Below are 13,574 nucleotides of genomic sequence, written 5' to 3' on the forward strand. Positions count from 1 at the left end.
GCCGCTTGGGGGTGTGTGAAAGCCCTAACAAGCAGGCATATACATAGAATGAAGGCTACTGCTAAGCTTGTAAGCCGCCCTGAGTCTTCGGAGAAGGGCGGGATATAAATGTAATAAAAATAAATAAATAAATAAATAAAATAAATAATGGGAATCTTTTCTTTTTAGTGCATAAGTTACGCTTTTACTACCTGGTTTCTTTTCCTGGCCAAGCAGCATTAAGCAAAAGGCTGTATATGAAATCAGAGGTGCTTCAAAGCCTCAGTTTTACAGCTTTTGAAAACCTCCAAAACATTGCCAGTGAAGAGGGGGAGATATGCTATAATTGCAATACAGATGACAAATGCAAATAAGAGCCACTTTAATTTTTGTCCTGGTAGACGGGCTCACTCTCAAAATGTAAGAGAGCCAGGACAAAAACTGGGCCTAATGACGTCATTCAAAGAACAAGTAAGCTGTGCAGTTTGCAATGGATAAAAAAAAATAAAATGCCTACTTGGAAATAAATCCTACTGTGTACCATAGGGCTACGTGTGCCCGTGACCGCCTTGCTCAGAAACCGATGGGATTTGCTTCCAGGACGGCTAAGGTTCCGGAACGCAGTTAGGGGGTAACCTAAAGGCGATTCATGGTCCCGGGTCAAGGCGCTCAGGGTTCCAGCTAGGACAGCGCGAGTGCACAGCAAAGCTCCTTCGGCTCGCCGGGGTGCGGCCTCCGGTGGCGCAAGAGCTCCCGGCCCCGCCCGTCCGCCCCTCTTCCCACACCCGCAGCTGGAAAGGGGAGGCGTGGTGCCTCCTGTCTAAGCCTGGAGCGCTCGGTTCTGGCTGCAAGACGCCGGGGATCGCCGCAGGTACGAGCCGAACCACGGCGGAAGGCAGAACCGACCTCCTGGCTGGGGGGCTACTAGGGAAGCTGCTGATCCGAGGCAGGGCAGGCGGGACGGGAGGCGACCTCGGCTGCTGGCGGAAGCTGCCTACGGTCAGGTCCGGCTCTCGCTTCCAACTGGGCTCCCTCGCCCCGCGAAGCCCGCCCGGGGGTGGCCGAGGGGATGGCGGGCTGCACGTAGGGAGAGTCTGATCGGCTGCGCGGGGCCATGCGGCGCCCCGGCTGATGCTGCCTCCTTGGGGGGGCGGCCGCCTGCTCGCCATGAAGCGGCAGAACCTCCGCACGGTCTCGCTGATCGTCTGCGTTTTCTCCTATTTGCTGGTGGGCGCCGCCGTCTTCGATGCGCTCGAATCCGAGGCCGAGATCGGCCACAAGCGCCTCCTGGAGCAGAAGCGCAGCGACCTCCGAAGGAAGTACCGCTTCTCGGCGGAAGACTACCAGGAGTTTGAGCGGCTGGTCCTGCGGGCCGAGCCTCATCGAGCCGGCCGTCAGTGGAGGTTCGCCGGCTCGTTTTACTTCGCCATCACGGTAATCACCACCATCGGTGAGTGCGCGACTCTCGGTGCCCAGCCTCGGCTTTCCCTTTGGCCAGGAGGCGGCGAGGACGGCCCTCCCTTCCCCCCGCCCCATCACCATCCCTTGCCGCCCGTCCAAGAAGCCACCTGTGGGTGCGCCCGGCTCTCCTCCGCGTCTCCGGCTGCAGGGGTGGCGTGGGGCGTCCTGAGGCATCCATAGGGTGAACACGAGCTCTGTGCGCAAGGTCTTAAAAGGCGTGGCCGTTTAGGAGAGTTGGCATTTGCATGTAGTCAGGGCATTAGTGGAGAGAGTTTACCTCCCTTCAGGTGAGCGTCTAACATGGACCAGAGCCCGTGAAGTCAGAAGAAACTGATGACCCTAGTCAACGTGATCGGGTTTCCTGCAGCTTCTCTGACACCAGCCTTCCCTAGCTTGGTGGTCTCAAGAGCTTTGGGGCTTACAAGCTGAGGAATTCATGGTTGACTTCTGGGCCACCAGGAATCAACTGTTGCAGTCATCAGTCAGGTGTGAGGTTTCCTCAGCTCCCCCAACAAGCCTAAATTTCAGGCTTAATTTTAGCTGGAAATTAACTTACGAAAAGCATTTCTGAATATATGCAGGGTGCTTTGTCTGCTTGATCACAATCTACTTTCCACGTGGGGCTGGGATCACTTAAAAAAGAAAAAAGGACAGTACTTCCAAGCCTGGTTCACCATGTGAATACTGCTCGCTGAGCGGGCCAGGATCAGTGCCATTTAGCGTACTCACACTGGTTCACAATTTTCAAGAAAATTGGGATGTATAAGCTCTTTATCTCATCAGCTTTCAATGTGAATTATTGCTATCTCACTTCAGATCTTCTAATGATAATTTGGGACTTTTGCAATCTTATACACTGTAATGCAGGGCTTTTCACCCTTTTCACCCATTGAACCACTTTTAGGATATGGCAACATCGGAGTACCACCAGTCGCCTAGCAAGGTGTCAAAAACTTGATGACCAAAAAAAAGGAAAAAAGTGATGAAGTACAGGTAGTCCTTGACTTACAACAGTTTGCTTAGTGACTGTTTGAAGTTAGAATGGCATGGAAAAAAGTGCCCCCCAAGCCACAGCCGAGCAAGACACCTGCCTGCCCGCCTGGCGGCGCTCTTCCTCCTGTCCGAGGTTGTCATTGTTGTGAGCATTTCTCTTGAGGATTGGCAGCGGGGGTGGGGTGGGGGGTGTTTGGTTTTTATCCCACCCACCCACCACCCACCCCGTCTCCTGGGTGATTGCAACAGGTTTTGGTCACTTCACATGACCCTGGGACAATGTGACCATCATAAATATGAATCAGTTGCCAAGCATCTGAATGTAAATCCCAAGACCCTGGAGATGCTGCAACATTCCAGCTGATCGGTGCTTCTTCTGGGCTCAGCAGAGGCACCAGGATCAGTGCAGAGCTCCAGCTGGAGCCTGGTGCTGATCCTGGTGCTTCCACTGAGCCCTGACAGCCCTGCAGCTCCAGCCATCTCTCGCTCAGGCTTCTGTAATGCTACCATCAGTTCAGCTCATTCCCCTCCCCCACTACTACTTTTCTAGGATGGCCGCGTACCACCTGCCATGTGCCAATGTACCACAGGTGGTACCCGTACCACTGGTTGAAAAGCCTTGCTGTAATGTAACTGGCCACCCATCCCCAATTGATCTGGAAAATTAAATTGTCAGCAAAGTTCATATTAGGACTGTCCTTGCCACTTAAAGGCTGATGACCTGGTCCCTGCAGCAATTACTGCTGCCTGATCCAGTCCTAAGAGGGAAAAAGGGGTACTGGAAATAGTGAGATAGCCATAGGGTCAGAAATGGCCACTCTGTGGTTCATTTATATAAAGGTGTACAGGCAGTCTTCCACATACAACCAGAATTGGGACCAGACTTTGTGTTGCTAAGCAGGAGTGAGTTGTTAAGTGAGTCATGCCTGATTTTATCACCTTTTTGCCATAGTTATTATGTGAATGACTGTAGTTGAATCATGAGGTTGTTAAGCAAGTCTGACTTTCCAAATTGACTTCGCTTGTCAGAAGCCAGCTAGGAAGGTAGCAGATGGCAATCGCATGACCCCAGGATGCTGCAGCGATCATAAATACTGTACATGCCACTTGCCAAGCAGCCAAATTTCCTTCACATGACCATGCGGACGTTGCAATAGTCATAAGTTGGAGGACCATTCATTAGCAACTTTTTCCAACACTATTGGGACTTTGAATGGTTGCTAAACCAATGGTTGTAAGTTGAGGACCACCTGTATATCCTGCTCTTCTATTGCAGGGGTTCCCAACCCCTGGTCCATGGACCGGTCCTGGTCTGTGGCATGCCAGCAACCGAGCCGCACAAACAAGCAAAGCTCCATCTGTGGGATGCAGGCAGCACACAAAACCACACTCCCTTCTGTCCAAGGAAAAACCACTCTCCACGGAAGCGGTCCCTGGTGCCCCAAAGGTTGGGGACTGCTGTTCTATTGCATATGCAACCCTCATGGAGCATGATGCAAATTAAATCACTTAAAGCAAGAGCAATGTTCTCTCTGCTGTTATTAAGCTGGGCATATGAATGTATTTATGGACAGAATATATGTATTTTGGGGCACTTATTTCTGCCCCATATCTCCCCAACATTTTGGAGAACTGGTAGTGATTGCTTCTTCCAGCATCCATAGAGCAAGTGGGTTTCAAATATTAAAAATTACACATTAATTGCTAACCGTACAGTTTAGGATATTTTTGTTTTCCCAATTCCCACTGCCAAAATTATTGAGTTTGAATTTTGGTTTTGTTTTTTTTTTAAAAAGGGCATTTGACAATATTTGACAGTAAGAAAAAATAAGTATTTCTCCGTAACCAGAATCCTCTCTTCCCACAATAACATAAATATTCGCAAGTATTATTTCCATCTATGGTGATATATTCATGTATCTTGTAACTGTCTCTTCTTTGGAGAAGAACTGTTGACATCATTGTTTATGTACAGGATAAGGGGACAAGAATGAATGGGAAAGAATCCATGCAAAGTTCTTGCCAAACCTTGCAGAAAGCAAGTTGGCATGTTTGGGTTGCATATGACTCTATCCTTAGAGCACCTTCTCTTCCACTGTACTTTTGTGCAACTTATGTTTCTCAGCATTCTTTATCCTTTTGTGCCAATATTGTCTTTACTTCTCAGGAAACCAGGACTTGGGAATAGGGCTGCTTACAGTTTGGTTAAAGAATGAAGTAGATAGTAGAAAAGATGGGTATTTTTCTCTGTGAAGGGATATAAGACATGGAACCCCGAGTGAGGCTCACCAATGAAAATGTCGGTTTTTAACATTTTCACAGATAATAGTGATCGGGATGGGCAGTAGTTGATGCTCATTGATGGTGGGGGAAGGGATTACAGAGAGCTCTCCAAGCATGTTTTCAAACTGAATGGATAAGCAGAAAAATGTAGATGTAGGTTATGATAAAATATTTATTTCATATATGCATGACTTTGACCAGCTAGGAAAAGTGCAACAGTGAGGATACTGTACTCAAAGAAAACATTGATCTAGTCAGTGTCTGGCAACTGTGAAAAAAGGATAATGATAGGGATAGCACAGTTCATTAGGAAAGGGACTGAAAAGAAAAAAAAAATCCATTTTATAATGCCTTTAAACAAATCTAAAGAAGAATGACATTTGAAAAGTTTATTTATCTGTTTACCCACTCCAGCCAATAATAATAATAATAGAAAATTGGGAAAGATTTAGAAAAATAACAAGCAAAATAATAGGTACTGTTAATGCATAAAGTAAACCAGGCCTGTAAGTTTAGAGTGGAAATTCAATAAATCTACAAAAGCAGTTGCCTGACAAATATTTACTAGCTTTCTGTCCATACAATTTAATGCCTGGAACTAATTCACGTTATGCTCAATAAACAGGTCTGTACAAGCAAGCTGGAGTTGTTGCGTTTAGGCATCTTTGCTTTACATTTACTGGGGTAGTGGGCTTTTAGTGAACTGGCTACTCAAGAAGGGTATTGGATAGCAAAGACAAGAAAGTTTTTCCAATAGTTCTCAAACTTGGCATTGAACATAACAAATTTCACTTTCCCCTCTTGAGTAACTCCACTCACTAACTGTTCTTGGGGACTTTAACAGTGATCAAGTTTGGAAAAATGGAACAAAATTGTATTATGCTGGGAACTTCCATCATGGACATCTTCAGGAGCAAGTGTTTTTAATTCTTGGAAAGAGTTATCAGTAATCTCTAGTTTGAACTTGGAAGCCTTGTTCTACTACTAATTATGGGTTAACAACAGGTTTTCTTCAGATATCAACATATGTTGGGCCAATAAATTAGTGCTTGTATTTTTTTAAGGTGTCACATCATTTCATGTTTGCATTTCTTCTCATCATCCTTAAATATCTAATCCTTCAATGCATATGAGGTTTCATCATCTTTTCTTTGTGTCATATTGCACAAGGCTGTTTTGTATCCTAGGAGAATATGTAGTTCTTGAGACTGACATCACATGTCACCCACACAGGAGAAAGGCAGTTACCTGATATTTGCATTAATAAGCTAGTTCTTGAAATAGGGTGGACTGTGGTTTTGTTTCTTTTTTAATTTTTAATATGAGTTTCTCTTTTTATTTCCTTGTTTTGCTGCAGGTTATGGGCATGCAGCTCCTGGGACTGATGCTGGCAAAGTGTTTTGCATGTTCTATGCAATCCTTGGTATCCCACTCACACTGGTTATGTTCCAGAGCCTTGGAGAGCGCATGAACATTCTTGTTCGGATGGTGCTAAAAAAAATAAAGCAGTGCCTGGGAATGAGGCAGACAACAGTCTCCATGAAAAATATGGTTGTGGTTGGTTTTCTCTCATGTATGGGGACATTAGGCATTGGGGCAGCTGCCTTTTCCTATTTTGAAGGCTGGACTTTCTTCCATGCCTTCTACTACTGCTTCATAACATTGACCACAATTGGATTTGGAGACTTTGTTGCCCTGCAGAAACATGAAGCTTTGCAGAAGAAGCCTCCCTATGTAGCATTCAGCTTTATGTATATCCTAGTGGGCTTGACAGTGATTGGGGCCTTTCTTAACTTAGTGGTCTTTAGATTTTTGATCATGAACTCAGAAGACGAGCGTCGGGATGAAGAAGAAAAGGCATCTTTAAGGAGAGCCAGAAATTACATCAACTTGAAACCCAGGGAAGATAGCAGAAGTACAAATGAGATCTTGCTCCCTGTAGAAGATGGGAACAGTCAGATGAACCTCATCCCATTGATCCATGATGATGCTGAGCGACAGAGGGGCAAATCCTTGGTTTCTACCACAAAAGTCCCTTCCTTTTGTACATGCCTATGTTACAGGCCACGAATGAACAGAAGCCCAGATCCTCCCCATCCTGAACCCTTCAACTGTCATACAAATCTGGTTTATTATAACTCAATTTCTTACAAAATAATGGAAGTCTCCCTGGGTGGTAAGGATCACACTAGCTTGTCTTCCCCTGGCAGTACTTTGTCATCTGATAGTCCCAGTTGCCAAGGGCTCTCCAGAGTCCGGAGAAAGTCTATTTGAAAGCATGCATGCTCTTTTGAACTTTTTTGTTTTTGTTTTAATTTTTACTTGGGCCTGCCTCCTGCTACTGAACATGTGTTTTTATGATAAATTGTGAATTGAATTGTCGGATAGTTGTGGAGTGCCCTCCTTTCTTTCCTCTCCCCTTTTTTCTGAAGGCACATTCTGAAATGGCTACCCGTGTATATTGCATTCCTGCCAAGCCCGTGAAATCCTGCCTGAGCAATGCCCTTTGAAAACTGATGCTGAATAATAGTTCTCCCATCTGCATATGTCACAACGTTTGCATTAGAAGCCAAGTGTACAACAGATTTAAGTTGTAAAGCCCCACAGTGCCTTGGAGTTGCCATAACATCTGTGGAGATGTCTAATTATTCCTTTGGGGGAAATATAGAGATAATACCCAGTTGTATCAAGACAGCCTGTAGGCTAAGCTTGTCTTGTTTTTGCTGAAGAAATCTACATCCTAAAAGAAACCGTGTACAGATGTCAGATTTGTAGACTCTACTAAGTATTCTTCAATAGAGCAAAGAATGGACACAAAGTCTGGAAGCACCTTCAAGTCTAACCAACCTTAATAAGGCATAAGCTTTGGAGCATAATAAAGTTGGTTAGTGTTGGAGGAATTACCAGACTTTGAATCTGTTTTATTGTCAAAGACAAATATGGTTCTTTACACCCCTGTCCCACATTCTGCTCTTCACTTGGGAAGAAAGGATTCTTTCTAGAAGTTTGTTATAAGAATCAAACACGAACAGAGTTCATTGTCCTTCCTGATAAAAATCTGCTCCTGATTATCCAAATCATCTTAATTTCTGCAGGCTATATTCAGGCTGGGATATATTGCTATAGTTCAAGAATTGGGAGCCAAGAATCCTTATGGGCTCTAGTTCAAATTACTCAACTTTAGTAGCTAAACCAGATTTACCTTGTGACTACAGGCAGACTTTGTTTAGCGATTACCTCATTTAGTGACTGTTCACAGTAACAACGGTGATGAAAAAGTAACTTTACAATCTATTTACCATCTTTGCCAGTCTGTAAGGCAAAGGAAAGCTGAACTAAGGTCATAAGCATAGTCACATAGTCACAGTTTTCATTTAGCAAACATTTCACTTAACAACAGAGTTTTGATCGCAGTTGTGATCACTAAACAAGGACTGCCCATACTTGTGACCCAGCGGGGCTTCTTTGTAATAGTTATTGTGGAGAAGTTCTGCTTTCTCACTACAAATGTCTTTGTCTACAGTAGTGGTGCACATCTTTAAACATCAAACATCAAAGGTTATTTTGGGGGATGTTGATAGGGAGATTCTTCCATTCAGATTTTTTTAGACTGAGGCTTTAATTGCTCTCCCATTTGGCATTCTGGATTTGAAATGCTAATCAGAGATGAAGGTGGGTGGGCTTATTTTAAGGTCAATCAGCATTCACCATAGCCTATCTCATCTGAAAATGGTGCCTCAGTTAAATGTATTTATTTGCATGCATTTACAGAGGTTTTAGGCCACTGAAAACAGCCATATAGTTGTCCACCAGGTTCGAATGATAATCTATAGTCTAATCACTCAGACTACACATCCATGTGCATCTCACTTGATTCTGGCTATAAATTTCTATATTTAGAAACATTTGCATACACAGTGGTGGGAAATAAAATTGTACAGTGATATCACTTTGAGGGTTGAAAACAGTATTCAGGAGGAGTGGGAAGAAAGATACTATAAAAAGGCATGGTAGCTTTTTTAAACCATAAAGAAACATATCACCAATTTATATAGCCAACTTTCACATACAGACAGGAGCCAATTAAAGGCATTGCTCAATCTGGAAATCATTATGAAACAGTTGCCTTCTACAACTGTTGCATGTTTCTAGCCCTTCTTTTTGTTATTTATATTCCAAGACTTCCAGTGTTGCTAGGATCTCTCAATTGCCTTTCTCTCAGCTGATAAAACTGGACAAGGCACATAAGATAACATTGATCATTGGGCCTTCTCTAGTTTACATTTCGTCTGCAATCCTTAGTGGCCTTTGCAAGAAAGGCAAACAACCTGGGCTAACCATCAGAACACCTCTCCTGGTCCTTTACAAATCCCAATCAGTGTATTTTTTCCCCTCATTTCCCTTCCAGCGTAGAACAAATGGAACTTTTCCCCAACCATTCCTGCTGGGAATTGCAGGGATCACATATCTGAGGAGCAACAGATTAGGGAAGAGCAGCTAGTTGTGATTCACAACTTCTGTTATTGCCAATTTCTTCCTAAGTCCCCTTTCTGTTGAGCTTTCAATCTGGTTTGATTAATATATGCAGATATTTGCTTGTAAAAATATTATTCCCATCTCTTGGCAAAGCTAGACCTTAAAGACATATACAAAGCACTCTTCCTGTCATCTCAGAAAACCCTAAACTACATTTCCTTATTAGGCAGCACCCACCTAGTCTTTGGATTCAGGCCAATTCAGATATTCTCTGTCTCCTGCATTGATAGAATGTGTGCTGTGATTTTATGCTGACTCTTCCCAGTCTTCAGCATCTTTTCTATAATTGGGAAGGTCAGCCCTGTGCAATAGAGTATTGGTTTATATTGTCTGAAAGTGGGAATGTTAACTACACCACTGGAAGCAAAAAATATATAACACTTTTTCAGGTAGATAATTAAAATAGGCACACAGAAAAAGCAGCACTAATGTCTTAACATTGAGTTCCAGTCTTGAGTGTAATGACTAATTTGGCACAGTGCTTAATTACTTTTCAATTTAGTTTATTGTGCAGTAAATTCAGGAACTTCCACTCCTAACGTACCATAGGGATGCAATAGGACTTGCAGATAAATAAGTGGGCATAGTTTTTTCAGGCTTCCACAAGAAGCGAGCAGGCTCATAAATTGCTTCAAACTAATTTGAATAATTATTTCAAATCAGGCTTAGGATGGTGAATGAACCTAGTTATTTGTGACTTATTGAATAGCCTATGGAACACTAGTTTAGTGTGACATATGAACCTTTGCTAATACTGGTACATAAGTTGCTTTTCTTGAACAAAGTCCATTTGCCCATCTAGTTCAGAATAATCTAGCTGGTGATGAGGGAAATGTCCAGAGATTTTTTTAATCCATAATCTTTTTAGCTAGAGGAGAGTCTTACATATATTCTTTTACATGCAAAGCAGGTATATTGCAGATGAGACATTCTTATTCTTTTCGCAAGAAATATATTGCTATATTTATTGCTTGGCACTCTCCTATGGTTGCAATATAGGCTTGTGAAGTGAGCTTATTTATAATATTGTCTCTTAGAGTATAATAACTATTGAAAGGCATGCATAATGAGCATATTTTTTTCCTTTTTAAAAAGCCCAATTTTCTTGCATATTATATGGGAATGGTATGTGTTTCTGTAAACACATTGTCTTACTAATAAAGTTGAAAGTCTTATTATGCAGTAGTTGGAAGCAGAGCATCTATGCTTGCCTGCCAATGATTTAATCTCAGGCTGTGCACTAGACACATGATTTGATTCTGGGCTTATTCTGATATTTTAGGGGGGAAAAAATCCCCTTTTCTTGAATCAGAGATGTCTGCTTCAACTTTGGCCTGATTTGTATCTCCCATCAATTAGCATGAGAGAAACCATAAATGGCTGCTTCTTTTTCAACAGATGCATTTACTGTGAAGAATTAGTAAGTATATCTGAAGGAATGAATCTGCCCAGTTTTTAAAAAAATGGATGGCAGAGTTTTAGATCAAGGCCCCTTTAATTATTTTTTTAATGACAGTAATGTTATTTTTGAAATTGGTTTAGCAACACTTGCTTATTCAAAGAGAGATGCTAATTTGATGGTGGGGAGGGAGAATTTATTAATCCCACTTATTGTATAATGGGTAAAGTCACTGTAGGAGTTTAAGGCAGGGAATTTGCAAATTACCAAACAAAAGGTGGTTTTTGTTATTTTAACTTTTCTATGCTATCGTTACCAGGTGCTGGAGAACATTAACATTATGCAGTTAATATAATAACCCACCTAAATTAATACAAAATTAACCTTATTAAAACCTATAAACAGTTTAAATAATGTGAGTGCAGCAGCAGCATGAGACATCAAATGTTCAGGAAATGAAACAAGTATCAATGCTGAAAGTAAGTTTTATACTGATTTTAATGAATTTGTCTGGAAGATTCTGCTCAAACAATTGTTTTAATTTGGGTATGCTTTCTAAAAAGATATAAGTGCTCAGGTCCATTTTGTTACTACATATGGATGGTGCCTAAACTTTTCCAGTGGTTCCTTATGTCCATCCAGAGGGACCATCTTCATGAGAGAAGATATTCTGTATTCTTCCATCAAATATTTCTGAACTTGCTCTAAGTAAAGAACTGTTTCAAATTAAACTGTGACTCTCTAGTCACTTTATTCCACTCTACAAGTGTGCAGAAAATGGGGAACTTTCATCCTGAACCATTTCAGGCCAGCTCAGAGTGAGGGGACGGGGCTAGTCAAGGCTGGTCTCTCTTGGACCACAGAGATATATCCCTCCAACTTAATCTTCCCAGCATGTTCTTCCCTTCCTGTCTCCCCACTAACTGCTGATCTCAACTTTTTCTCCCTGCTATCCAAACCATTCTGCTTGGACCAAAATATCCTCATTTTATTCTGTGCACAGACAAAACAGGTGCTTGGTGCTTCTGTTCAGGCACAAGCTGTTCCTTACCCAGGATTTTTTTTTTACATATACCTATTTCTGGCTTTCTCCCTTTTCTCATCAGAGTGCTTTATTGGAAAAAATTTTGAAACAATCAAGTTTTACCAATAATGTCTCTGCCTTTCTACCCCAGTCCTTTAAAACAGTGCTTTTCAACCTTGGCAACCTTAAAATCTTAATCTTAACATCACATCTTAAAAATTGCCATGATTGAGGAACTCTGCTCTATGGCATCAAATTGAATACAAAACATATCTGATTTAAATTTTGTTTTTTCATAGGAATCCTGCTTTATTTTTCCTGTCATAGGCCATGTAGCTGTTTTGACTAAGTCTAGGGCAAATTTATGCCTTAGACCAGGGGTAGGCAACCTCGGCTCTTTTATGACTCATGGACTTCAACTCCCAGAATTCCTGAGTCAGCTATGCTGGGAGTTGAAGTCCATGAGTCATAAAAGAGCCGAGGTTGCCTACCCCTGCCTTAGACCCTGGCTAAAAGAAGAGGGAACAGATTATAGGAAAGACCTTGGAATCTCAAAGCGCATTTTCCAGAGTACAAATTGCTGAACTAGATAAACTTTCTGTCATACTGTAATTCTGATTCTCTTGCTCACTACAACTGGAACAAGATATAATTGACATCATTTAGAGTTTTGTTGAAATAATGACATATTTAGAATAGCTGAGGGACCACCTGTTTTTTCCTATATGGGAGGCGTCTCTTGTTTAGGCCATAATACACCTCCTAGTTTTCTTAATCTAATCAAATTAGCATGTTCTCATGCCATTCTGAATAAGAAAGTAGACAATCATATTTTCGTCTAATGGGAAAGGCAAAACAAACCATTTTGGGTAAATTGTTTGCAAGTGCTTTACAAAATCCACTTTTAATTAAGCTTCAGTGTGCTAAAAATTTATGAAGGATTAAGTGGGTCAACATACTTGATACGTTGCTAAAAATAGTAACTGCTACGTGAATAGCACTGCTGCAATTAGTTGTGCAGGGATTTAAAAATACAAATTATCTTAAAATAAACTCTGATAACACATGCTATAATTATTTTGAGAACTTTCCTTGTTTGGTGATCTCAAAATAGATTGGTATTTGCAGTTCTACCTTGAATTAATCCCCAAGAAATGTGAGGTGGATAGGTTGGACCAATTTGATTTTTTTATTTCTTGTGCTAAAATTTCATTTCTCCACTGACCTGCTTTAATGACATAATTATGAATGTTACTGGATAGTTAAAATTAAGTCACTTTGAGATAGGCTTTCATATTTTCAGAAAATATGAAAATATTTTTCAGATGTTCAGATGACTGGACAGCAGAAATGGATTCCCCATCTTTTAACTTGTTTTTTAAGTTTACAAAGATTCATTTAGAGCACCCATTTCTCAATGGACTAAAAATCTGGACTTTGTAAGTGAATTCCTTACTGATGAGACTATGATACTGAGCCTGACCTCAATACCTGGAAAGATTCTTGGAAAACAAAATCAAGCAAGAGGCAAACAAAGTCATTACCAAAAGCCAACATGGGTTTGTCAAAAACAGATCAAGCCAGACAAATCTTTTTGCATTCTTTGACCAGGTGATAAAATTGGTGGACTAGAGGAATGCTATGGATATAATTTACTTGGACTTCAGTAAGGCATTTGATAAAGTTGACCACAACCTACTACTTGATAAGATAGAAAAATGTGGGTTAGACAGCATCACCACCAGATGGATTCGTAGCTGGCTGATTGGCCGTACTCAACATGTGGTCCTCAATGGAACTGCATCTGCATGGAGGGAAGTATGTAGTGGGGTGCCCAGGGCTCTGGTCTGGGCCCAGTGCTCTTCAACATCTTCATCAATGATTAAGTGAATGAGGGGA

General features: G+C 41.8%; 1 protein-coding gene across 2 annotated transcripts; it reads left to right on the top strand.

Moving 5' to 3' along the window:
• Positions 1-819: 819 nt before the first annotated feature.
• Positions 820-7,098, top strand: KCNK15 (potassium two pore domain channel subfamily K member 15). Of its 2 annotated transcripts, none has more exons than XM_081322442.1 (2): positions 820-1,429; positions 6,074-7,098. In XM_081322442.1, exons 1-2 carry the CDS (start codon positions 1,111-1,113, stop codon positions 6,988-6,990), a joined length of 1,236 nt encoding a protein of 411 aa, XP_081178568.1. In that variant the 5' UTR covers positions 820-1,110; the 3' UTR covers positions 6,991-7,098. The 2 variants fall into 2 exon arrangements, with proteins under 2 accessions (XP_081178568.1, XP_081178569.1); XM_081322443.1 differs by having other exon boundaries at positions 1,096-1,382.
• The last annotated feature ends 6,476 nt before the right edge of the window (positions 7,099-13,574 follow it).

Source organism: Vipera berus (genome assembly GCF_964194415.1).
Source record: "Vipera berus genome assembly, chromosome: 3".
In the NCBI taxonomy this organism is placed as follows: domain Eukaryota; kingdom Metazoa; phylum Chordata; class Lepidosauria; order Squamata; family Viperidae; genus Vipera; species Vipera berus.